General features: G+C 34.6%; 1 protein-coding gene across 5 annotated transcripts in view; it reads left to right on the forward strand.

The window, feature by feature from the left end:
• The window catches only part of LOC116348943 (insulin-like receptor), a 41,770-nt gene that overhangs the window by 13,080 nt on the left and 3,909 nt on the right, over positions 1–24,781 (forward strand). For 4 of the 5 annotated variants that reach the window (XM_031780175.1, XM_031780174.1, XM_031780176.1 and 1 more), the window contains 12 exons: positions 8,740–9,792; positions 19,693–19,979; positions 20,060–20,348; positions 20,419–20,901; positions 20,973–21,472; positions 21,551–21,935; positions 22,030–22,240; positions 22,313–22,653; positions 22,719–23,830; positions 23,920–24,024; positions 24,100–24,337; positions 24,420–24,585. In XM_031780175.1, coding sequence (XP_031636035.1) covers positions 8,826–9,792; positions 19,693–19,979; positions 20,060–20,348; positions 20,419–20,901; positions 20,973–21,472; positions 21,551–21,935; positions 22,030–22,240; positions 22,313–22,653; positions 22,719–23,830; positions 23,920–24,024; positions 24,100–24,337; positions 24,420–24,585 — 5,084 coding nt within the window. In that variant the 5' untranslated portion in view covers positions 8,740–8,825. Of the gene's footprint in view, positions 1–8,739; positions 9,793–19,692; positions 19,980–20,059; positions 20,349–20,418; positions 20,902–20,972; positions 21,473–21,550; positions 21,936–22,029; positions 22,241–22,312; positions 22,654–22,718; positions 23,831–23,919; positions 24,025–24,099; positions 24,338–24,419; positions 24,604–24,781 lie in introns of all 5 variants that reach the window. The other variant, XM_031780177.1, reaches the window with a different exon arrangement.

Raw genomic sequence — 24,781 nt, forward strand, 5'->3', positions numbered from 1 at the left:
AAAATTCGCCATGCTATTCTATTAATTAGTATTGTATTAGTGTGGCATCAGGCATGCATACATTGATATTCACACTAAAAATGCCTACCAACCAAATGCCACTGAACCCTCAAGCCACGTGTCTGTCATTCATACACATTTTTTTTCGTATCTCGTCTCTTTCAAATTTAAATTATTCACCCAATAAATTACACATTCGAATCAAACATCGTTTCATTGACCATGGGAGGCGAAATACACACATGCACGCATACGAAAAGGATCAACTATAGCACTTTTCTTTTTCGTTCATTCTTTCATTGAATGTTTCATAGAAACGACTTAAAGAGAAGTTGTAATAAATGTTACCACGACATAAATGCACATTCTTCACGAAAAGCATTTTACATTTTACACAACATAGTATTAATATATATATAAATACGTTTGTTTGTGTGCAAAAAGTCGAAATTCGATGCGCACACGATATGTGTGCATGTGTATGTATGTTTACTATTTCTACAATCCTTACGTTGTTACGTTTGTATAAGCGTCGTTGCCATCGTCTTCGTCGCATTCGGTTGTTTTCGATGCAATCATCTTGATGGATAAAATCGTTACTCTTTTTATGTGCTTTTTTACGATGACTTTACTATAAACGTAAACGTGGACGTAACAGCAAGTTTCCACGTTTTACGTCGATTCATTTTTGAAAAGGTGTGTATATGGTGCAGTACACGTGGAGAGAGAGTAGATGAATGCATCAACACCATATTGCCACATACGTGCACCAAGCGCAAACACACAAATGAAGAAGAAGAAGCAGTAGAAGGAAAACAACACTAAGGAACGTTTCATATATGTGGGGTGGTTTGCGTTCATTACGTTCATTACTCGAGGAATTGAATGGTATTGGAAGGGCTACTATATATTATAGTCTATATAATATATGTAGTTCATTGGCTGTCGAAGACTGATTGAAGACGCGTTTTTTTTTTGTACACATCCACACACATTTAATATCGTACATGCCGTTGATGTATATTGTTCTATGTTTAAATATCCATGGCAAATTTCATTTTACCGGTGTATTTTTCTTTGATACGATCGTATACCGTTTCTCGATTTTAAAATAAATATTCGAGAAATGTGATTTCTTTTTTAAATGACAAAGTCACTTGAAAAAACCAGTTTTGCCATTTTAATTTGGAATTTCTAGCATGCAAACTTCCCAATCGGCCTATTTTCCATCGTTTATTGATTTTTCAGTATTGGTGTTAAATTCATTCATACATGAGAATCAAATCGAAATGAATATCGGATTAAAATGTTAATTGAAACGAATTCAAAACAAAAAAAAATCTATAGACATTGTATATAAACGGAATGTGTTTGTCTACGTTACTTCTTCGGTCGAATAAAAAAAAATGACAGCGGCAAATTTTTAAGCTAGCCGAAGCGTCGACGATAAAAATAGCAAAATATCTATATGTTCATCGACAAACATAAAATAAAATCTTTATTAACGGATTATTATGATTTGCATCACAGCTTGAAACCTGAATTTATCGCATCGTATATTTTTAAAATATGAAACATCAAACATACGAAATGAAAACTGAAAAAATAATAATTCGCCATAGACTTTTTTGTGTATTCAGACATCAAGGCCTCTAATATATCAATGAATATTTTTAGTTTCATGTCATTTCCATGGCTTTCTCACGGTTTTTGACCAACAGGAAAAGAGAAAAAAAAGTTAAATAAAACCGAAAAAAGAGAAAAAAACGCCAATGCAGACAAAACAGCATCTTCACTTTAATCAGCTCAACCATTTTGAAGTAATGTATGTGTGTATAAAAAAATGACGGGAAGGCAAACAAGAAAACGGGACGAATAGAATAACGATAAATGATCGAAACCCAAAATATAGTCCAAACTAGTAATATTGCGATGTGTATAGCACGATGTGAGTGTTCTCAATGTTTTTATTTACGAATATATGTGTGTATGTGCGAAAGATGACCATGGTATGATATGTCGATTGATCAGAATTTTATGGAAGATTTTCAATGGTGTGGTGTAGCGTATTGTGCATGTGAATATGGTGTTGTGCTACGAAAATTAGTGAATAAAATATGAGCAATAAGGCGCTGCTGTTACCGAATACGATGAGTAAAAACTATATTTTATTATACATATATCTCGTCGACATTCGCACCACATGAGTAAAACACACAGAGAATAATAATAATAAATACAAAAAAAAAACAAGCAAAAAATGTCGACAAAACGAAAAAGAACGGAAAGAGACACACAGTACATTCACGATTGTTATTATACATTGCGCACGTTGAATCTGGTTGGCGCAATACACACATATAGACAAACCTATTTAATCAATTTTTGTGAATGAATGAATGAATCTTTGCTGCTGTTGTTGTCGTTGTTGTCGTTGATGTTGATGTTGCCATTGCTGTTTTGTGTTGTTTTTTTTTTCTTCTTTACATTTTATTGAATCCCTATGATATTTTGAGAGTTGCGCTGCTTTAAACTTTACATACTCGTTTTTGCAATGGCCTTCACACAATCATCACTGTAATCATCCACTGTTGCGATATCATTATCACAAAGAGAAAGAAGCAACAAAAAATTACGTAGACAATATGCGTCCTGTTTTACAATATATTTTCGTTTGCTGTGTATTTCCTGTGAATATTTCGAGAGAGAGAAAAAAAGACCATGTTCGTGTGTCATTAATTGGCAGTTATATATCAATTCCAGTTTTGTGATTCAACATGCACTCGATTCGAACGTTTTTATTCAATGAATTGCCAGCAAAAATGTGCAACAGTGAAAGAATTCATAAATAATGGCTCGTGTAAAGACGAGAAAATTATTAATTAATAGAAATACACCGCCAAAAAAGAGGTCTGCTTAGAGAGTAGAATGGACATAGAAGGAAAAGGCATGGGTCAGTGAACGTAAACGGTGTTCATACCATTAAAATGTCATATTTTCAATCAAATTGTACATCTCATTCCGTTGGCACGTACACAACAACATATTTGCTCATGATTAAGTGATAAAAACAATCGATAACATATAATAAACAATTTAAAATATGAGAAAATTAGAATAATTTAGAAAAGTCGACAGATACAAAGAGAAAATGAACGTTGCAAACACTTTCTGCATGTGTATATATGCATAAGAATAAGCATTGGAATGTTTAAGAAAACATGGCATTTAAAATGGCATCGATCATGCATTTTTCTTTTAACACTGCACATCGGGTTCGAATATTTATTTGTTGTGTACGCGGGACAGAAACAGAGACAGGGAGAGAAAGAGAGAGAGAAGGAGCGCGTTATATAGAGAAATAGGGGATCAAAGAAGTGAGAAGAAAATGGAACCGAGAACTTATAGAATAAGACGACACACATAACACATTTCATAGGCGCTTCATTTTGTCGTATTTCAAAAGTCTTAGAATGCCTTCAAAACATATACAAAATGCTTTAAAAAAATTACGCGCATAACAATTTGAATTGGCTGTGTATGTTCAACACTAAATTCACACACATACTCTCTCTCTCTCTCTCTCTCTCTCTCTCTTGATAGAGAAACACACAGACACACATGGGTCAACGCAATACACAGTCACAATCTACAAGTAAACGGCAAAACCTGCTTAGGTCATTGATTTTTCTTCTCTGTTTGTCGTTATTATTGATCGAAGTGGTAGTATATTATGAACATTTTATGTGATTATCGACTTGTTCAGTTTACTTCGATCGCGAGAAAGATTCGATTTTTTTTGTTCAGGCAATGATTCGCATTGGATGCGCGTTGTTTTGATGTTTTGCGATGCTTAAGAGAAGAAAAATCGAGAATAAATAAGAAAACCGAAGAATCAGAATAATTTTACCGAAAAAATAACATACTTTTCGTTATATTTGGCTTGATATTTCGAATGAAGCGAGAGAAAAAACAATGAAGAATCACTCACACAACAAATACATCAAAAGCCATGAATGTCGCCTGAATATAGAGAGATAGTGCTTCATTTGGTTCATCGTCAATTCGTTCTGGGTTGCGCGCTTGCACAAATTCACAAAATGCAAGACCAACACACGTCGTGTTTCGTGACCAACAATGCGGGCTTTGCAAATACACACACATATATATATTCATTTCTCGCTGTCTGTGTGCATACACGAAACGATTTTGCCATTCTCTGTGTTATTGTTATTTATTTGTTCGTTTGGTTTGCTCATTCTTCAGTCTGGTTGTTTTGCACGCGTTTCATGCCGTCTGTCGCCCAATGTATTTAGATGTTTTTGTATTTGTAAAACATTCCAAACATTCCGGTCGCATTTAATTATACCGTGTTGTTTTGAGCTATGTTTTTTTATAACTTTTTAATTTCATCACGTTTTTTCCACCATATTTGCCATTTTCTTCTCACAGAATCCAATCGATACGAAACGATGCCGATAGAATTGGAATGTTGCAACCGTTTGTGATTGGATATTTCACAATATATGTGCTTGTATATACCTTCTTTGCATTTATAACGTAACACTCTCTCAACAAAAGCCGCTATTCGTTCCTCTTTCGGTTCGTCTTCGGTTTTATTGCCATTTTCTATAAGGTTGATTGCATTCATCCGAAATGTGAGTGAAAACTCTGACTTATAGTCTCACTCTATTTCCGGATAAATTTCTTTTTCTTTTGCCCGCATTCTCAACACTATTGCTATTATTATAAATGTGTAATGCGATGACAAATCGTCCCATGGTTTTCATAATGCAAATCGAATCGTGATTAGTGATGCCATTGTGAGAACAAAACAATAACGATTCATTTCAAATGAAAATTTTGAGCCAAATCAAAACGACAATTGAATTTGCCTTCAGTTCAATTTCAGACCAAAGATTTTTTTTTTTTTTTAGCGAAATATTCATTCGGTGAACCTCAGCTTGTACAAATAGCTCTGGTTTGTGTGTGTATGTGTGTTTTTTTGCAATCTAAGGCACACACCGGCGAATGTCTAGAGTCTGGTATGTTTGTTTTCACCGTTTTGTTGTTGTTGTTATTGTTGTTGTGTATTCTTTCTTGTTTCGCAGTCGTCTCTTTTACCGTCGTGTTTATTTCATGTTTTGTTTATGTTTTTGCGTTGTTATTGCTTTCTGTCGCTTTATTTTCGTTGAAATTGATTCAATTGAATTTCGCGAGTTGAAGACGCATACGCAGCAAATTCTTGGGTTTTTCATTCAAGTCAAGGGACACGATTCGAAAAGTGAGCCGTCTTTACATTCGTATCGTTCACTCGCTCGCTAGTTCGTTCACTCGATCCTTCATCGAAAAACAATTCATTTTTAGTTTTGTATAGTCGAAGGGCGATTAGTACGAAAAATTTCAAAGTATGCCTTGCTAACAAATGCATATCGTTCGTTGTCATTATACATATATTTTACTTCCATATACTTTTTTTTTTCTCGTCGTCTTCACTTTATTTGTCTGTTTCGGCTTTTGTTCGTATTTCTTTATTTTATTTTTTTATTTTGTTTTGGCGGCTTGTGAGCGCGTGTGATATTTTTGGGTTTATCGATGCGGTTGCTTCTGTTATTTTTGAATCTTGATTTCGTCGTCGTCTACGTTTCTTTCTTGATGATATTTTTTTTTTGCTCTTCATGTATTTTCAAACTGCCCATCAAAGCGCAAACAACGTTCGATGCATCGTTCCGCCTTTCTGGTTTCCTCTAGAACTTTAATTTTCAATCTTCGGGTTCCTTCTCTCATTCCCTCTCTCGCTCTCTCTTAGCTCAAATACAAGAGCGTCTATAATTACTCGTAGGTTTGTTTTTTGTCATTTATTCAGTGCTACCATACACTTATTGCGAATCATCATGCATGCAAAATTCAATGAGTTCATTTAACGAATGCTAAAATAACGTAACGACGATGATCTAGTTGAAACTAGATAAAGAACGGGAAAAAATGCGCCAAACAACGGCAACAAAACAGCAATCACATTGATTTTATTTTTATGAATGAATTTGACTTGAGTCTTGTGTGTCTGTGTGTGTAACGAATGTCGAGTACCGTTTATCCGAATGGATGAATCAATTATTTGTGGATTTTACACAGTGAGTGTGTACGAACATTGCACTTTCAAGACAGTATATTTTTCTGTCATTTACTACGTAGTTCCGACATAAGTGATAAGCTGAAAAACGCGCAATGAAAAATTCATAACCAAAAAAAAAAAATCTCGCTCACACACAGTTTTTTTCATGAATTGTGGTGATTTATGAAAGGAAATGTGTTATCAGACAGTGTGTTGTGTCAGCTTAACACTCGAATTCATTTTGCAATCCTGAGAGTGTGAGAATGAACGTATGAGTACGAGTGTCCAAAGTTTGAGTACACGCTGCATAGTATGAAATATACGTGTCGCAATGCTAGACACTGATCATCTAGCCCACTTACAATCATTGCCGGCACGTTACATTTATAAATAATCTGAAGCGCCATTCGTTAAAAGAGATTCTTTTTTCCATGTGAACTTTTCTCCCAACTTTTATTTTATTTAGTTGGTAAACATTTTTATCATGTTTGTCATTTATCAAGCTTTATTTTTAAGTTGCACGTTAATATATTGGAATGTATAATGCACTCACTAATTATGACCACACGAAAAACCATTTAATTGAGCAACAATGTTGCGTGCTAATAGAGGTATTTCGGTTCGCAATCCGAATTGTTGTTTGTGTAATATTTTTTTTTATCGCGTATTAAATCCAATCAAATGAGATAAACGTTTCGATTTTGACGCAGTGAATTGACTCATTATGTGTTTATTTTTTTGCGTATTTCATCCAAAACGCATTAAGATAATCCCGTAAAATGCCATTCTAGAAAATATATTCTCTGTTAAATTTCTTGGAAGTCGTTTAAGAAGCAGACAGCATTATTTTCGTCTACATTTAATAGACAATATTTATTGCGATGGATTTTTATTCGACATGTCAATGCATATATGCAATGCCAGTTGTCGTATATTTATGTTATTTTGAATCACTTATTCAAGGAAATCGACATTAAAACATACCATTTCACTGCACTCCCAAAGTACCAATAATTGCGTAGTTTGTCCGTTTTCTTCACTTAACAAAACTTTTAAAATGTATAATATTCCGTTTTAATGGTGCGTGTTTATATACACTTTATTTCGAGATAACATCCACTTTATGTGGACCAATGACATAAACACGTGTACATCTTACACTTTGACAATATTCAAGAATTTTCCATTTTGGTATGCATTGTCGTAATGCCAAGTGTAATGTGTAAACATCAGTGCGAGATATTAATTAAACGAGTAAATATGAGGAAATAAAAAAATGGGAAGAGAGAAAAGTGAGAACAAAACCCAACAACTCAGTTGAATGACAACGCCAATAATAAGAATAAGAAGTAGAGGAAGCTATAGAAATGAAAACAAGTTACACGCTTATTTATTTGAATATCATTGGTATTTTATTTTCCATAAAGATACAGCATAAGAATGCAAACAATCTCATTGCTTTTGGGCGTGCGCTCGTTATTCTTCTTTTGAAAAATAAAATTGAGTTTAATTCAAGTAAACAAATAACTAGCCACGGAAAAATGCAGAAGATAATTTTTTTTTTCTGAAATTCTTCTGAATTCATCATCAATTTTTCCTATCTATTTTCCATGGAAACGATGTTTTAACACGGTTTTTTTTTATTCACTTGTCGCTTTAATTAAAGAAACTATTCCATGCCACACACACACTTACACAAGTTTGTATTTCGAAATAAAGCAATGCATAAACAATGCTCGGACAGCGCAATAGCAAAGCAGCAATATTTTTGTGTCGAAATAAATTTCGAATAGAATAGAATTTAAAATGTGAGAGTCAAGTGGCCAGTGGTATCGAGAACAGACCACCCAATTTTCTGCTGCGTACACAAAACTATTTAAATCCGATTTTTATCGTGCACGTGAATGCCGTACGGTACAATGAGCTTGTCGTATTGAATTCCAAATGTACACATGGTCCAATTTCAAATCTAATGGAATGAAGAAAAATTCTTTCTTATTCGTTTGTTTTTTTATATTTTATCTTTTGGACCATATTTTGCTAACAAACACAAACACTATTTAGTGGTTTCCAAATGGAATTTGAAGAATTTTCTATTCACAAATAAGTTCATTCATTCATAATGCTGCAACATTTTAGGCGACAAATTCAACAAGTACATGAAATATTCAATTAGCAAATTGTTTTTCTTATAATAATCGAAAAATACTACCTACTATCAATCAATTTCTTTCGAAATGGTAAACAAGATTATTATTTGCAGACGCTAGAATAGATTTTGTGTTGGCTGTGAAAATAATCCAAATAGCAAATCCAAAGATCTCTACCCACCTCGCCCACGAATCGAATTAATAGTTCAAGGAAATACTCGATTGCAGGGTAGGAGGAATAACCTCGAACGATTTAAGGGGGGATACACTGTGCCATGTCCTTAGTTTATCAGAAATCTATTTCCAAATTAAAAACAAGTATTTTAAGGCGAAGAGATATTTTTAAGAAACTGCGTTGGATTCAAACCTCACATTGGAAACTGTTTTTGTTTTTTTATGGAAATATCCAAAATAGATATAAAAACAAGTCGAAATCACACAATTTATTAATTGAACATTTTTTTTCTTTTGCAGGTTCATTATCTATTTTTAAAAAAATGAAACGCTTCACATCATGTTAGCGACGTTCATTAGATAAATCAGACTGATATTTTAATGCGATGCAAATATTTACAATCGAAATGCTTCCAAACTTATGCACACATTGTGCGAAACACCATTTGAATAGACAAGAAAAACGGCAAGAGCCAGAAGGAAATGGGAAAAACATTGACACGATAAATATCCAGAAATCCAATTGGCCGCTATTCACAAGTGCACGTAAAAAACTGAACAAAATTCGCGATTTGCTACAAAACGAATATGAACATTGCGGTGAGAATGATGCAATGCATTTAATAAATCGTATGGCCTATGATAGCAACAACCACAACAACGATCAACTTTTGCAACGCAATACAAATGCAATGACCAAAACGCAGTCAAGCCACATTGCTGAGTTGTCGATTCGAAACGGTGCTTCAATGTTAATAGCGGAATCTAGTAAAATGAACGGTATAAATAATGATGTGAATAGATCATTATCAAATGGTGCTTTTGATGTTCATCGACATGGGCTAAGCGAGGAAATGCAGCCAAACTCATGGTTAGATGATCCGACAACAAAGCCTTCGGCATGCATGCCATTGTCAACATTGCGGTGCAGCCAGTGCGGTTGCTGTATTGATGATAGTGACAGTACAGAAAGCTCAACACAACCATCGAAACCATTGGGCCGACCGAATAGTTTTAGTTTAAACGTGCATAATGAAAAAAATCCATCTAGTTTTAGTGAAAATGTTTATCGTTCAGCTACCAATTGTAGTAATTTACGTGGATGCGTCAATGCGAATGAAATTGATTCGTCTGATTCGAGTTGTAGTATTAGAAAACCTAGTGGTAATTATTTGAATAATCATCGAAGAAGACAACATGTCAGTCATCAATGGCCGTTTGCAATATCGTCTACAATGAATTTTTCACACGTGCTCTTAATATGTATCACATTCATGGTGTTCAGTGTTAGAAATGCATTGGTCTTAGCCGAAACCAACAACACAATCCAGACAGAAACATCGGAAACCGGAAGTAAGTATACCATTTCATCTTATCAGAGATTTTAGATTTAACATAAATGTGACGTCGAATGTCAGCTAATCCGATTTCATGGGATTTCGATAAAGTTAAAGCGTCTTAAACGACATGAGAACATTTATAATTAGCAAAAAATAGAAAACGCGGAAAAAAGCAAGCAGATACCATGCGATCCTTTAATTCCGAAACTGTGCACCATTACAAACATATGAGACTTTCCATTCAACAGTTTACTTCTTTACATACCTTTCTACCTCGTTCTTACCATTCCTAATGCTATTTTAAATTGAATATGAAGAAGAAAAAAAATAACGCACGTACCATAAAGCAATAAAAAAACCGAGTGAACAAACGAATGGGTTTCGTTTTTCAGCACTTTTAGGCTTTCGTAGCGCCGGCATTTTTCTGATTTATGAGTTTTTCGCTTCTTATCACATCAAAAGAATGCATCCAATGATATGTATATGCCGCCCATCGTAGTGTGAATATGCTAAAAACAATAGATTGAAATGAAAAATAAATACAAGCTGAAAAAAAAAAACAAATTTATGTCAAATTCCAAGTGGATGCATGGCAGGTTGTAGATCTCTGTCGTCGTTTTTCTTTTCTCATTCGATTGAAATCTACTCAGATATGAAATGAAATAGACAGACGGTGTCATAAATAAAGTTTTCCTTTCGCATAAGCTTACATGAAACTTGTCACATTTTATTCCCTTTTATATCTTCTTTTTTATTATTGTTGAAAACTGTCATTGCTTGGTAACTATTTGTATTGTTATTTCATGTTTAAATGGTTGTGAATGAATGCCCAAGACATCGTCACCTTTTCGATGTACACATACAAGACCTGATGCACATCACACATTACTGTTTCCGTTCTGTATTTCTTCTTCTTCTTTTTTTATTCTAGTTGTTGTTGTTTTTTTTTTTTCAATTTTTCCCTTTCATTTCCAATTTAAAATCTGAAATTGATCAGCGTTTAATCGATGGTGTCATCCCTATTAAAGAACAGTGTTTATGTTAATAAATTGCATTCCTTTATCGACTTTCGTGTCTGTCATCTGCGTCGCAAGCGTAATGTATACGAATATATGTTCGATTGTCAACAATTTCGTATTGGTGGGCATGAGTAGGAGGCTTCACATCACGCGTATATAAACAGGTGCGAGAGCACCTATTACACATTCAATGACATAAATTCTTTTTTGGAAATATTTCGAACAAATGCTAACCGCATGAATGGTATCATTTTTCATTTCAATTGACCGTATATATTCGCCTATATTTCACATTTATATGGTTTCGAATGTCATTCAAACAATAACACCGAAAAAAAAAAAAAATGAAATTCGAATTTCCAGAATGATTGCATTCCGATCCATATTTTCAGATATTTATTTTTCACAACATTGAAAATGTGACACATATTTTGTAAGTGTGTGTGGTAGCACAGCTCCCGTTCGTTTCATTCTTTCCATCGTTACCAAATGGCATTAAATCAATTTAATTTAACGTCGTTCAAACGAATAAAAATGATCGGCCATCCAATGAAATCTGAACATATTCAATTCAACCAACGGGCCAATTATTCTAATAAATAATAAATGTTTATGTGTTTATCGATCGTTAAGTCAATAAGTATATATTTTGTATATATTAGCAATTGCTTCATTTCATTATTTTGTTGTGGTTCTGTGTTAGCATTATTATTTTAATCGGTTGTTTGTTTTTCTCACTCACATTTTCCGCATTCAATTCAATATTTATTCAGAAAAATCATCGAACAATGACTAAACACTATGCAAAGAGAGTAAGAAAGAAGGAAAGAGAGAGAGAGAGAAATTTCCATCGAATTGAAAGTAGTATATAACATTCCATTGGATTGCAGTGTATAGTGTTTGAATTCATCGATGTTAGATGAAGAAATGGAAAAAGCAAGCTCATTCCTATTTGATTGCTGTGGCAACCGAATGCGACAAATGCGACGCGATAGATGACGGCGATATGATTCATATTTGTTTCTAATTTTGTATTTCTAAGACGTACCAAGTTGATCACGTAATTACTTCCTGTGCGCTATGCTTTTACACGGGTCGACCATATTCGCCATACATTTTACGATGTAACGTTAATAAGACATAAACAGGCAATACGTTTTCCTGTTTTTGCCGTGATATTTAAACGAGCAATATATATGCAAATTTCATCGAAAACTAAAAAAAAACAGTGTCTAAGTCTTGATGTTAGCAGCAAACTTTGATGAATTTGAATCGTAAATTAGAATGCGTTAAACTTTGAACGTTGTATGCAATTTGAAAGTATGTGCTTCGATTTAATCTCGTTCAGCCCTTTTTTGCTCTGTTTTTTTTTGTTGATGTTTTTGCTTTTTCTGTGATACGTTTAATTTCGTCCCATTTATAAAATTTGATTTGATTTTTACTCGAATTTTTTTTTTGCTCTCTATCTCCGTTCATTTATCGTGATTTGTGGTGTCTATCATCTACTAGTAGTTTCATATACACGCAAACAATTCATATCAGCATTTCCGTTCAAACAGTTACGACGATCATTGGTTTCATTAGCAATCGTTGAGTAAACAAATCCAACATCAATGAAACCACAAATTTCGACAAAAAAACACTTTATTGCCACCACAAAAAAATAGTAGTAGTAACATGACAAAAAAAAACACACATATTCGAAATATAATTTATATCATTGTGTCATAGATTTGACATATATTGTGACAAACGATTAAACCAATTCAAATGCATTTGGAATATAATTTATGATCCCGAATAAAATTTGATGTGTGTTTCGTTCGAAATAAATGAATAAAAAGAAACGAGAGTAATTTCAAATTAAACATAGAAGAATTGGGCCACAGTAAGGCGTTTAAACAGTTCAAATATAAAGTACAAATCAACATAAAGATCATGACAAAAAGCATAAATGTACGCACACATACACCGTAGGCAGAGGCGCACATCAATAAAAAGAGTGTGTGAGATGTTAGTGCGAAAACAACATCGTCAATCCGATGACGAAATCATCATCGAAAACACATGCTCGCATAGCTCTCTCGCAACTGAATGTGTGTGGTTCGATATTATTTTGGAGTATGGTGTGTATGGTGTGATATGTTGTACCATTCACATTCGGTAGGCCTTTTGGTACTCTCACTCTTTCTCCCATTCATTCATCCATTCATATATATAGTATTTGTAAAGCATTCAGCGTTCACATGATGAGTAAAACGAGGTTCCGCCACACTGCACAGTGGGAACGAGATAAAAAAAAACCATATTCATTCATATTTTCCAGGCGCGAGCTTGTTGTTGTTGTCATTGTTATTTTGGAATTCGGTTCGTTTCTGATAAAATTCTGGAAAAACGAAGAAAGTAAACAATATATGAATGATAGCTTTGTATGCGTATATATTTTGTACGTGTGAACCAAATTAAAGAGAGAACTTATCAACCAGAATTCATTGAAACCGATTGAGTAAGAGATTAATCATCACGCGTAAGCGTAACATTGTAGATTTTTGTGTGAAAAAAAAATATTGTCATTTTACAGACTGGCTGATGATATGATGCAGTGTTGAAATGCTCATGTTCGAGCTATTTTAATCGATTTTTCAGGCGCATGCAATAATGAACAATGAAATATTTGTATTTATCTATCATACTTGGCTATCATTGTCACAGTGTATTGTGCTATTAATTTAAGAGATGAATTATCGTCATAGATGTGTATGACGTAATTCCAATTTGCCAGAATTTCTGGGCCAGAATCCACCACAATTATTTTGTGTGCTTCTTCAGGATTTGATTTCTTTTGCCAGAAATATATATGCATGTATCCGCTGTAAATGTCACCATGAGCACCATGTTGATATGAGCAAATTCCAAATTCGATGCCTTTTGTATTGATTATTCATCGTTATTTCGGAGAATCGATGAATTTGAAGTTTATATTATTTCAGGCAATTCGATCGATTCAGTAAAGCTTCTGAGAAATTAGCTTGAACAAGCCAATTTTAATTTGCAAATGTATAATTCGATGTGCCTTTCGTACGATCCAAACTATTCGTCATACAGTTATGTATGCTAGTATTTAAAAGCTTGTTAAGCAGAAACAAGTATTTTGGAAAACAAGTTTCGTTCAGAAATTAATTAATATCAAAGTTGCGACTATTTTTATCTCATTCATTCTCTCGCAGTCAATCGATGAAATAAAGCATTGAACAATCTCAATCGATTGATTTCGGATGATATGCAAAATAAGCAAATTCCATACAGATCCAGCAAATGAGAATTACTTCGAAGGGCCTATTTGATTTTCATCGATATTTTACGTTTATTTGAGCACCTGAAGACTAATTTTTTCATCTTGTTATCTCTTGGTCCAGTATTGATCTCTTTCCCTCTCTCTCTCTCTCGCTCTCTCTCTCTCTCTCTCTCTCTCTTTCTTTTGTGTCGCTCTGTCTTTGGTGGAATTTTGAGGTTTGATATCCATCACTGGCATATTTTAAGTTCGATTTGAATGCATCAATCTCGTGCCAACGTTGAAAATTGGATATCTTTCTCTCCATCTCTTACAAACATTAGCACATTTTTCTCATTCAAAATGAAATATAAATTAGCCCGTTTGGAAAGGAAAACGAGTCAAATAATCGAGTTATATTAAGCAAATATCAAAGCTGCGATTAAAAAAAGAAACGATGTGCTTATATGATGTGCTCGTTTAGTTTTTTTTTTATCAAAGAACAAGATTATATCAAAATATTTACTATTTGTGCCCGCTCATCACTGGCTTTCTGAAGAAAAAACTATTATCTATTCATATGTACAGTTCATCTCATTGAATCTACAAACAGAAAATATTCCAAATCATTTAAAGTGTTGTAAGCATTTAATTTCGATTCGGAGAAAAGCGATGAATAGTTTTATGACCAAAGATAGAAAAAAAAACAACAACAACAACAATAAACAAATAAACGGAGAAAATTTTCAATAGCGGTGCAGAAGGGAGAAACAATTCAAAAAGCGAAACAAATAAAAAAGTCAATAGATCAACGACTACAAAAAAAAAAAAAAAAATAGAAACGATGTGACAAGCGCCAAAATATTTGAAATTTTTCAAATATTTGTACTCACAGCACACATGCATACACTTGATAAATATAAATGTATGGTTCGGTGTGTTCGACATTATTTTTTTGTTCGTTACATAGCTCAAGTGAAAGAAAAAAAACAACCATTGATCGCTGCTAATTGGAGTGACGGTTTGTCAATAGTCAATACATGTCGCCTATATTATCTATATCTTTTTTTATTTACACATGTTACGCTTTGGTCGGCCTGGTTTTGTTTTTCACATTTGTTTTTATCGCATAACTTGTCACTTGAAGTATTCACTCAACAATCACATTATCGATTAGAATCTGTGGCTTTGACTCGACCGCAAACGTTTAACATTTTTTTTTATAAACACATACACCAGTTCTGTGTTCTCTGAGAGAACTTCTCTCTCTCTCTTTTTTACGCTCTCTGTGTCGTTATTTTTCTCCTCTTGAATTTCAAATGGCGCGCCCGAATTCAATTTCAACCATTTTGTTTGGCGATTTATTCCAACATCAAGTATTTAAAAAACATTTATTTCCAAATGCGATGGAAATGATGACTTTAAGATGATGATGATAAAAAAAAACCAATACAAATAAATTACCATTTGTGTCAGGCGCAACTCTATATTTAGACATTTCAATTGTGGAATCTATTGGAATTTGATTTTTTGTGTGTTTCGTTCTGCTTTTCAAATGACATAGAAAGTTGTGTTTGATCCGTGATTGAATGACAAGCAGCAGACAGAAAGTGACATTAGCACGCCTTAAACTCCGGAAATAGCTACAAACTATAGCATAAAACGTGTCACATTGATTGAGTTTCGATACAATTGAAAAGGTCAAAGGAGCCTGTATCACAGTACCGCCTGACCCATCTAGTCGTCTAGCCAAACAAAACTCTGCAGAAATGATTATGTCTCTTGAGATGGCCGATGGAACGGGAAAAATATCACCACTTAAACATGATATTGTCAATTTTATCACCTTACTTATCAACCAATCAATTCTGATCTATGGTTTTTTTGCAATTTGATAATAGGTTGTATCCACACAAGTTTTTTCTTTCTCTAAAATTCTTTTTCTGCTTTTACGATTTGCAAATTTTCATCGATCGTAATGCTCACCAAATCTACGTACCGGAAATGAATATGGCATCACGAACCGAGAAATTGCTCAATCAAATCAAATTGAAACAAAAAAGAAACAACAACGAAAGTTGTATTTATATATGAAAACGCTTTTCCGTCCAAAAATAATTTAACTCAAACGTTTAAATCCCCAACAAAACAAAACAAAAACAAAAAAAAAGAGCGAGAGATATGCACACACAAAAACACATTTTATTTGTAGTATGTTAAACGGAGGAGAAAATGTTTGGGGTTACGTTTTTTTTCTTCTCTGATCCGGTTCACAATTAATCACATCTTCGTGATACGTTATTTCAACGAGATTCGATAGTTTGCCTGTATCTCTTGAATGGGTTTCACGTGGTGCTTATTTATTGTTTGTTTTAAAATTCAAGAATTTTTCACTGAACATTTCGTCATAGATTACGAAAGAAAGTGAGAAAATTTGACCGTTTGGCATGTCAATGACTTGAAATTTTCTCGCAGCAATTAAACCGAATGGAATGAAAATATGTTCCAGCTGCGACCCGTTTTTCATGGTTCTTTTCTTCTTATGGGTTTTATCTTTTCCGTTCGTTTGCAGTTTTTGTGCGGAGTCGAATGCAACAAAAAAAGGACTGTAATCACATTGATAGAGGAAGAGATAGGAAGAGAGAGAGAGAAAAGAGAATGATGCATATCATTAAATTTAGATGCCGTGATTCAGACCGTGGGCCGAGTCTAGCGGATAACAATGTCCTCGTTTATACAGTAGCTACGAGGTTTAAGAGCTATTGTGCGCTCAGTTTACATAGTATGATAGCATGAATTTTCTTGCTGTTAAATTTTGCGTAGCAATAGATAGTGTTGATCTTTGACTTTTTTTATTTCAAGTAAAGCAATTTACTACCACCACAGACCGACGAATGTGTTGTTTGGCGTATGAAAACAAGAATTAATAGTAGTGGAAAATTGAAAATGCTAGTTATTTTCCGCAAGGCCGAAAAAAGAATGTCTAAGATTTGTCGGCGATAAAACACGTTTCTGATTCGTAATGTAAACAATATCAGAATAGTGATTCGGAAGCAGACCGTAAAGCGACTACAAAATAAAAACTGAAATGCAAGCGAACGAAAAAAAAGAGTGGAAAATTGTATTTAGCTAGAATATCTGAAATGAATTTAAACGCTTATAGACGACAATGTAGCCAGAGAAAGCGACATTAACACAAAGAGAAAAAAAAATACTCCAACCAGACCATGTTTTTATTACCTAAATTTTTTTGGCTGCTATTTTTGTTCTTGGTTTTTAAATAGAAGCGTTCTTGTTGTTGTTCTCTCTCCAAATGTTATTTTCGTTCATTATTTCTATTTTTAATCGGAAATCTTCTCGCACACACACACAGATTACACTTCATACATATGCCGTCGTAATTCAGCGTGTAAAAGACTGCAGACGCGATGAATCTATGCACATACAGACAAAAGCGCGTGTTTCAAATTATCTCTTGAAAATTATATATATATATACTTCTATCCCATTTTCCGCATAAATTTATCAATCGAAGCGAACCAGAGTGAAATATTGTTGCGTGTCAACGAAAAGTTAAAGCATTATTAAGAAAACGAATGAAGAGAAATGCCGACCCAAATCGATCGTGTACGTAGAAAAACATCAGATGGGAAAGAAAGAAGTTTTTTTTTCATTGCTGTTTTTAATGTTTCGTTCGGTACGTTTGTTGACGATTTTTTTTACTATTGATCAGAATCAAACAAATTCACGCTCAAATTGAATGAGGAGTGACAGTGAAGATTATTAGTTATGCATTTTTATAAAATATGCGATCATGATGCCATTCAAAATCACATCTCTCATTTAATTTGTGAAATACGAAATATGTACGGCAAAACCTTGTTGACACTTTGATCGTTGCGCTTTTCAACGATGTTTGTCGCCAAAGACAAATTGATTTAGACTTGTAAATAAATCAATCTTATGGCTATGGCTATTTCGTTGAAGTCTGTTCGGTTCGTATATGATTTGACGTTTTGTTTTATGTTTGTCTCATTTTTTACGATCAGCACCTACAGCCTACACACAGCACGCTCCCTTCAAAAGTGGCAAATAAAATTTGATTTTCTTAAATTAAATCTAATTCAATTTAGCAAAAGCAATGCACTGAAGACAAACAAAGACTGAATTTATAATTGGCATAAGGTCAGATAACCCGAGCAATAACAATAACATTTGATTTGGAATTCAGTTCGAATCAATGTAGACACTATTATTGATATAAAGTGATGATTCAATTATTGAAATTTTATTTTACATTACTATCGATTAAATGATGTTAATGAGAGAATATGAAATAAGCCATATTCCATTGGCCATGAGAACAATATATCGCACGAAGTTCAATCAAATCAAATCAAAATGCACTACCTACCTAGGAAAATATTGTTGTTGGATATATTTTTTTTTTATTTCTTTCATTCGATCGATCAATAAGCGCTGGCGACACATTTCCATCGATTCACCCATAAATAATATACCCAAGTTGAATGCATTTACGTCATCGAAATGGACGTCAATTTTACGTTGAATATAGTCGGTTCTAAAATTCATTTCATGTTGGAAAAGTTTAATTACATGTGTTTGAATGTTGTCTACGTTCTGCGGGTTTAAGTTGTTTCTATAAAATTAATATCGACATAATGCATTAGTGCCGATGACATTACAATCAATTTCCTTATACACACGAAACACACACAAAACCCATAATTTTAAAGTAGATGCAATTAGTTAGAGCTCCATCGTATTTATTTTTTGTAATATAATGGCTGTGGTTTTATTGGAATGTTTCGAAAAACATCAAAATTTTGTAGCCGTCTTGACGTTAAAAAGGTTGAAAAGTTATCATTTTAAGTACAAACTGCAATTGACAAAGTCCAAATAGAATGTGTCAAAAAAATGTGTGTATGTCGCACTGCCAACATTCTCTGGTGAGTACAAAGTCAAACATCTATGAGAATGCCGAACATTTGTTGAACACCACTAATTCAACGCCTATATAAATTGTGAATAATCCATCTGACTCTGTGTCGATTTATTGACTATTTTTAGCTGATGATTTTTTTATGTCAATCACATAATGCCGCAAGCTTTATTGTTCAATCTAATCGAAATTCTGCTCATAAAACCAATCAATTAAAATGAATTCACATAAGCTAAGCGCACACAGCCCACGTGCTTTGATTTGAAAATTATGTTTGGTGTATGAGTACGCACGGGTGCTTGTTACCCATGCCCGTCAATGAATATATATATATATATATCTATTACATGCATTAACACGACTCGTTTCTGTCATGTCTAATGATTTTTTTTCTTCTTCTAAGTTCTAATTCTCTCTTTCTTTCTCTCTTGTCTCGACTTTTGATCGCATCTAATTTGGTATGATTTTCGATTTTCATTAAAATGCATACGCTCATGTTGTGTAACAAACACATCACAATCGAAAACATGAATGAAATTCCATTTTTTAGTATTCGCTGATTCATTGAATAATTTTTCAATTGGTTACAGTCACATATATTTCAACGATTTTTTTTTAAATTAACAAATAAATTAATGTTTCAATTTTTCTTTAATATAGTATGCAGCAGCAAAGACATTCGAAACTCGGTGAGAAATTTCAACCAATTGAAAAACTGTCGTGTTATTGAAGGCTTTCTGATGATCACACTTATCGATAAGTACAACGAAACCGATTATGAAGGTCTCACATTTCCGGAATTAACTGAAATCACCGAATTCTTATTACTGTATCGTGTTAATGGTTTGACATCACTGAGCCAATTATTTCCAAACCTACGTATTATCCGTGGCAATACATTATTACATGATTCTGCATTCATCATCTTTGAAATGATGCATCTACAGGTAAAATTCATTGGCAATTCAATATTCTTACTTTTCATTCGGTTCATCGATTAAATCGAGAATTTTGTAATGAATTACAGGAAATTGGTTTAAAATCTCTGGTCAAAATTTCACGGGGTAACGTTCGAATTGCAAAGAATCCGGTACTTTGTTTTGTCGAAACCGTTGATTGGTCGTTGATAACATTGGAAGGGAAATCAAATATCTTCTTAAATAACAAAGCAACAAACGAATGCGCAACATGTCCTGGTAAAACTGATAAAAACGATAAAACTATTAGCGATCCATCGAAAACCAATTCGGAGCTTGTCTGCCCGGATGGACCAAATGGAAAGAAACTGTGCTGGAGTCGTCAAGAGTGTCAGACTTGTAAGTAAAAAAAAATGTTTTTTTTTCTGTTTTCAATCGGTTTTATTGTATTGTCAATCTCTAATTTCAGTTTGTGATCCAAAATGTGGAAATTCAACTTGCAATGCAAAAGGAGAGTGTTGTAATGATTCATGTCTTGGTTGTTCAGACGATGATGTGAACGTCTGTTTATCATGTCGCTATCTAAGCATTGTCGATAAATCGGGTCGTCAATGCGTTGAAAAATGTCCGGCCACTATGTATGCTCACGAGTCCCGGCGTTGTGTGACCGCACCTGAATGTCGTGCCATTAAAAAGCCAGTGTTTTTAAAGTACGATTTCAATCTGTTAGACTTGCCCTACATTCCACATGACGGTATATGCCGAATCGATTGCCCAAGCAATTTTTACCCCGATGGTCTATCTGGACAGCGAGTATGCACCCAATGCGTTGGAAGCTGTAAAAAAGAGTGTCCACCAGCAAATATCGAAAGCATATCAAGTGCACAACGGTACAAAGGTTGCACACATATCAACGGCCCATTTACACTGAGCATTCGAAATCCGGGCGGACGTAAGTGTCATGTACAAACATTTGAGCATGTTCGCATGTTATAATTTCTCTTTTCATTTTTTTTTTTTTAGATAATGTTGTGCGTGAATTGGAGACATTTTTGTCCGATATTGAAGTGATTGAAGGTCCTTTGTCAATAGTTCGTTCTTATCCGATATTGTCATTGGGATTTTTTAAAAAATTGAGAATTATCAAAGGCGACATCACCGGTAAATTAAAATATGGCTTAAAAGTACTGGAAAATCAAAATCTTCAAGCACTTTTCACACAAAATGTTACCGTCGAACGCGGACGCATGTTTTTCCACTTCAATCCGAAACTATGCATGAACATTATCCAAGAGTTTAAGGACAATGTCACCGAATTACGAAATGTATCCATATTGCCAATCGATGAAGTTGCCGCAAATTCAAATGGAGATAAAACGGCTTGTAATGTCACCGAATTGAATGTTCGCATTACAACAATCAGCTATAGTGCTGTTGTTATGGAACTAACACCACTCCCGTATGATGATGAACGACAATTGCTTGGATATTTGCTGCACTATATGCCAGCTCCATACAAAAATGTAAGACACATTTACTCAATCCCAAATGATTTCGACTTTCTAATATCGTTTTATTTTTTATTTGCTTAAATTATTTAGGTCACTATGTATGATGGACGTGATGCTTGCGGCGGTGACAGTTGGCAAATAGATGATATTATTGATAGTAATCGCAATTCAACACCAATTACAATTCTTGCGCCAAATTTAAAGCCGTTCACACAATATGCGTACTTCATTCGAACGTATACAGTTGCAAGCGAACAAAAAGGTGGTCTGTCGCCAATCCAATACTTCCGAACCGCACCATATAAACCAGACGCTATTACAAAACTGGCTGTCTCAGCAAATGGTAGCTCTGAAATTTCGATCAAATGGGCCCCACCAGTACATGCAAATGGCAATTTAACAAAATACATCATAAAATGCACCATGAATCCAGATAATCCACAACTTTTAGAGTATCGAAATTACTGTGACGAACGTATGTAACAGAGAAACATCTTATCACCGAAATATTGAGTGACATTCTGGTGAAATGTAACTAAATGCATATTTTTCTTTTCGAACTGCTATAGCGCTGGGACCCGATCAAGCCCCTATACCAATTCCCAAGCCGAATGAAGTAATAAATAAACCACCCAAAGATATAGATTCGATATCAGAGTCGGGTTGTAGTTGTGAGGCCACTGAAGGCAAAACTGATCGCATCAATTTCTCGAACGCTGAAGAAAACACCGAACAACTGAATCAATTTGAAGATGAACTACACAACACTGTCTATGTTCGGTGAGTTTATCAAAAGAAATTTGATTATTTAGACCAGATTAATTAACGACATGATTTTTTTTTCTCCTTTAGACAAGAGAGTATACGACAACGTCGTGATCTATCTGGACAAAGTTATCCAATTGAAAATGAGCTTATAACTTTATCCAAAACTCGTTGGCGACACAGACGTTCAACGAACTCAACGCCGGTTAATAGCAATATTTTTCCACCGGATACGAAAAATCCAGCGGATCCGAAAACAAATAATGATGAAACAAATGATAAAATGGATCCAACCGGCACCTATTACATATATGTCTACAGAGAAGTGAATGCATCGGTTTTCTCATTGACTCTGGACAAACTCAAACATTACTCGTACTATTCGATAACGGTGAAAGCGTGTCGCGAAGGAGAGGGTGACACTTGCGGTAATGATTTTATTCGATGAGCTAAATGAATTTAATGTTATTTACATGCATGTACATTTTTACAGGCACTGATATGATTGCTTATCAACGTACCGGAAAAATTGAAGATGCCGATGATATTACAAATTTACGTGTTGAAAAGTTGCCCGCATCAAATCATAGCACCGGAGTGCGTTTGTCATGGGATGAACCAAAAAATCCAAATGGAATTATTGTTAGCTATAACATTCGATATCAACGGATGGATATTGAGCATGGAAAACCGGTAGACTATTGCATACCGCAAAACTTATATCATAATCAATCAAAATCGCACACAATACCGGACTTGGCAAACGGCAACTATAGCTTTACTGTTCTGGCAAATTCATTGGCCGGTTCGAGTGGCCGTTGGTCGCATCCCGTTTACGCCAAAGTAGATGAGCCAGCCCTATCCCCAGGAATGATTGCTCTCATTTTGGTGTTGATTTTACTTGTTGTGAGTGGCATCGTTGCATTGGCTTGGTTTTATCGACGCAGATACGGTCCGCCTGATTCAGGTATTAAAATCATTGCGTCAGTGAATCCAGAGTATGTTAGTATGCAATACACGCCAGACGAATGGGAAATTCCACGTGATAAGATTATTCAAATGAAAGAATTGGGCCAAGGCTCATTTGGCATGGTATATGAAGGTGTTCTAGTAAGTTCGCAAGGAAATGGTGAGCGTGTACGTTGTGCCATCAAAACGGTCAATGAAAATGCAACCGATCGTGAGCGCATCAATTTCCTGAAAGAGGCCGGTGTTATGAAAGCATTCGATACACATCACGTTGTTCGATTGTTGGGTGTTGTATCGCGTGGTCAACCGGTTTTGGTCATTATGGAATTGATGGTTAATGGTGATTTGAAAGGTTTCCTACGATCGCATCGGCCGGATTCGTCCGGATTACCGGAGTCTGGAAATGAAGGTCAACCGCCAACGTTACGGCAAATCTTACAAATGGCCATCGAAATTGCTGACGGCATGGCCTATTTGTCTGCTAAAAAGTTTGTGCATCGAGATTTAGCCGCCCGAAATTGCATGGTTGCCGAAGATTATACGGTGAAAATCGGTGATTTTGGTATGACTCGTGATATTTACGAGACAGACTATTATCGAAAAGGTACCAAAGGGCTGCTTCCAGTTCGATGGATGGTAATAGTTTTGTTTGGATCAAATACATTGCACAAAATTACTGATTTTTAAACATTCATATTGTTAACGTTCAATTATTCGTTCAACAGGCACCAGAAAGTTTAAAAGATGGTGTATTCTCAAGTTCAAGCGATGTATTCAGCTTTGGTATTGTACTATGGGAAATGGCTACATTAGCCTCACAACCATATCAAGTATGTACAACAAATACTGTGATCATTTTTTTGGATTTTATATATCTAAAATTTTCATTTTTTTTTCTCGTTAAGGGTTTATCAAATGACCAAGTATTACGGTATGTTATCGACGGTGGTGTTATGGAGCGACCAGAAAATTGCCCCGAACGACTATACTCGTTGATGTGCCGATGTTGGCAGCACCGACCGTCTGCCCGACCAACATTTATACAAATAATTACAATGTTATTAGATGAAGCAAAGCCAAATTTCCTAAATGTTTCATTCTATGGCTCATCATCTGGTCAGGAATTGCTTCAGCTACCACAACGTAAGTGCAACGTCTGTGTGAGACGCACATTCATTTCAATTCAATTTTTCTGAATTTCAATGTTTTTTCTTTCTTCTTTCAGATCAACTTTTGGAGGTGGTCGACGTTCGAACACCATTGCGTGCTGAAGAGGAGAATTTCAGCGTTGGTGTTGATGATGACGATGATGCAGATCCAAATAGTTTTCTTATGGAAAACCGTAATATCAGCCGTGCATCAGCTAGTGCCAGCGTTCCTTCGAACTCGCGGTGAGACGACCCGAATAGGTAAATAAATGAAATTAGGCAAACATTCAAAATTTATTCTTTAAAAGAAAATTGAAATTTTGTTTCGAATCGAAAAAAAGATCGAATAAAGCAAATTTTGCAAACGAAAATTCCAAACGATAATATGACCGGAAAAGCGTATTTAACGTTGAGCTCGATTCAAGTGTTTGTTGGAAAA

The sequence above is a fragment of the Contarinia nasturtii genome, unplaced genomic scaffold, assembly GCF_009176525.2.
Source record: "Contarinia nasturtii isolate CC-2019 unplaced genomic scaffold, AAFC_CNas_1.1 Cnas_scaffold_2678, whole genome shotgun sequence".
NCBI classification, from domain to species: Eukaryota; Metazoa; Arthropoda; class Insecta; order Diptera; family Cecidomyiidae; genus Contarinia; species Contarinia nasturtii.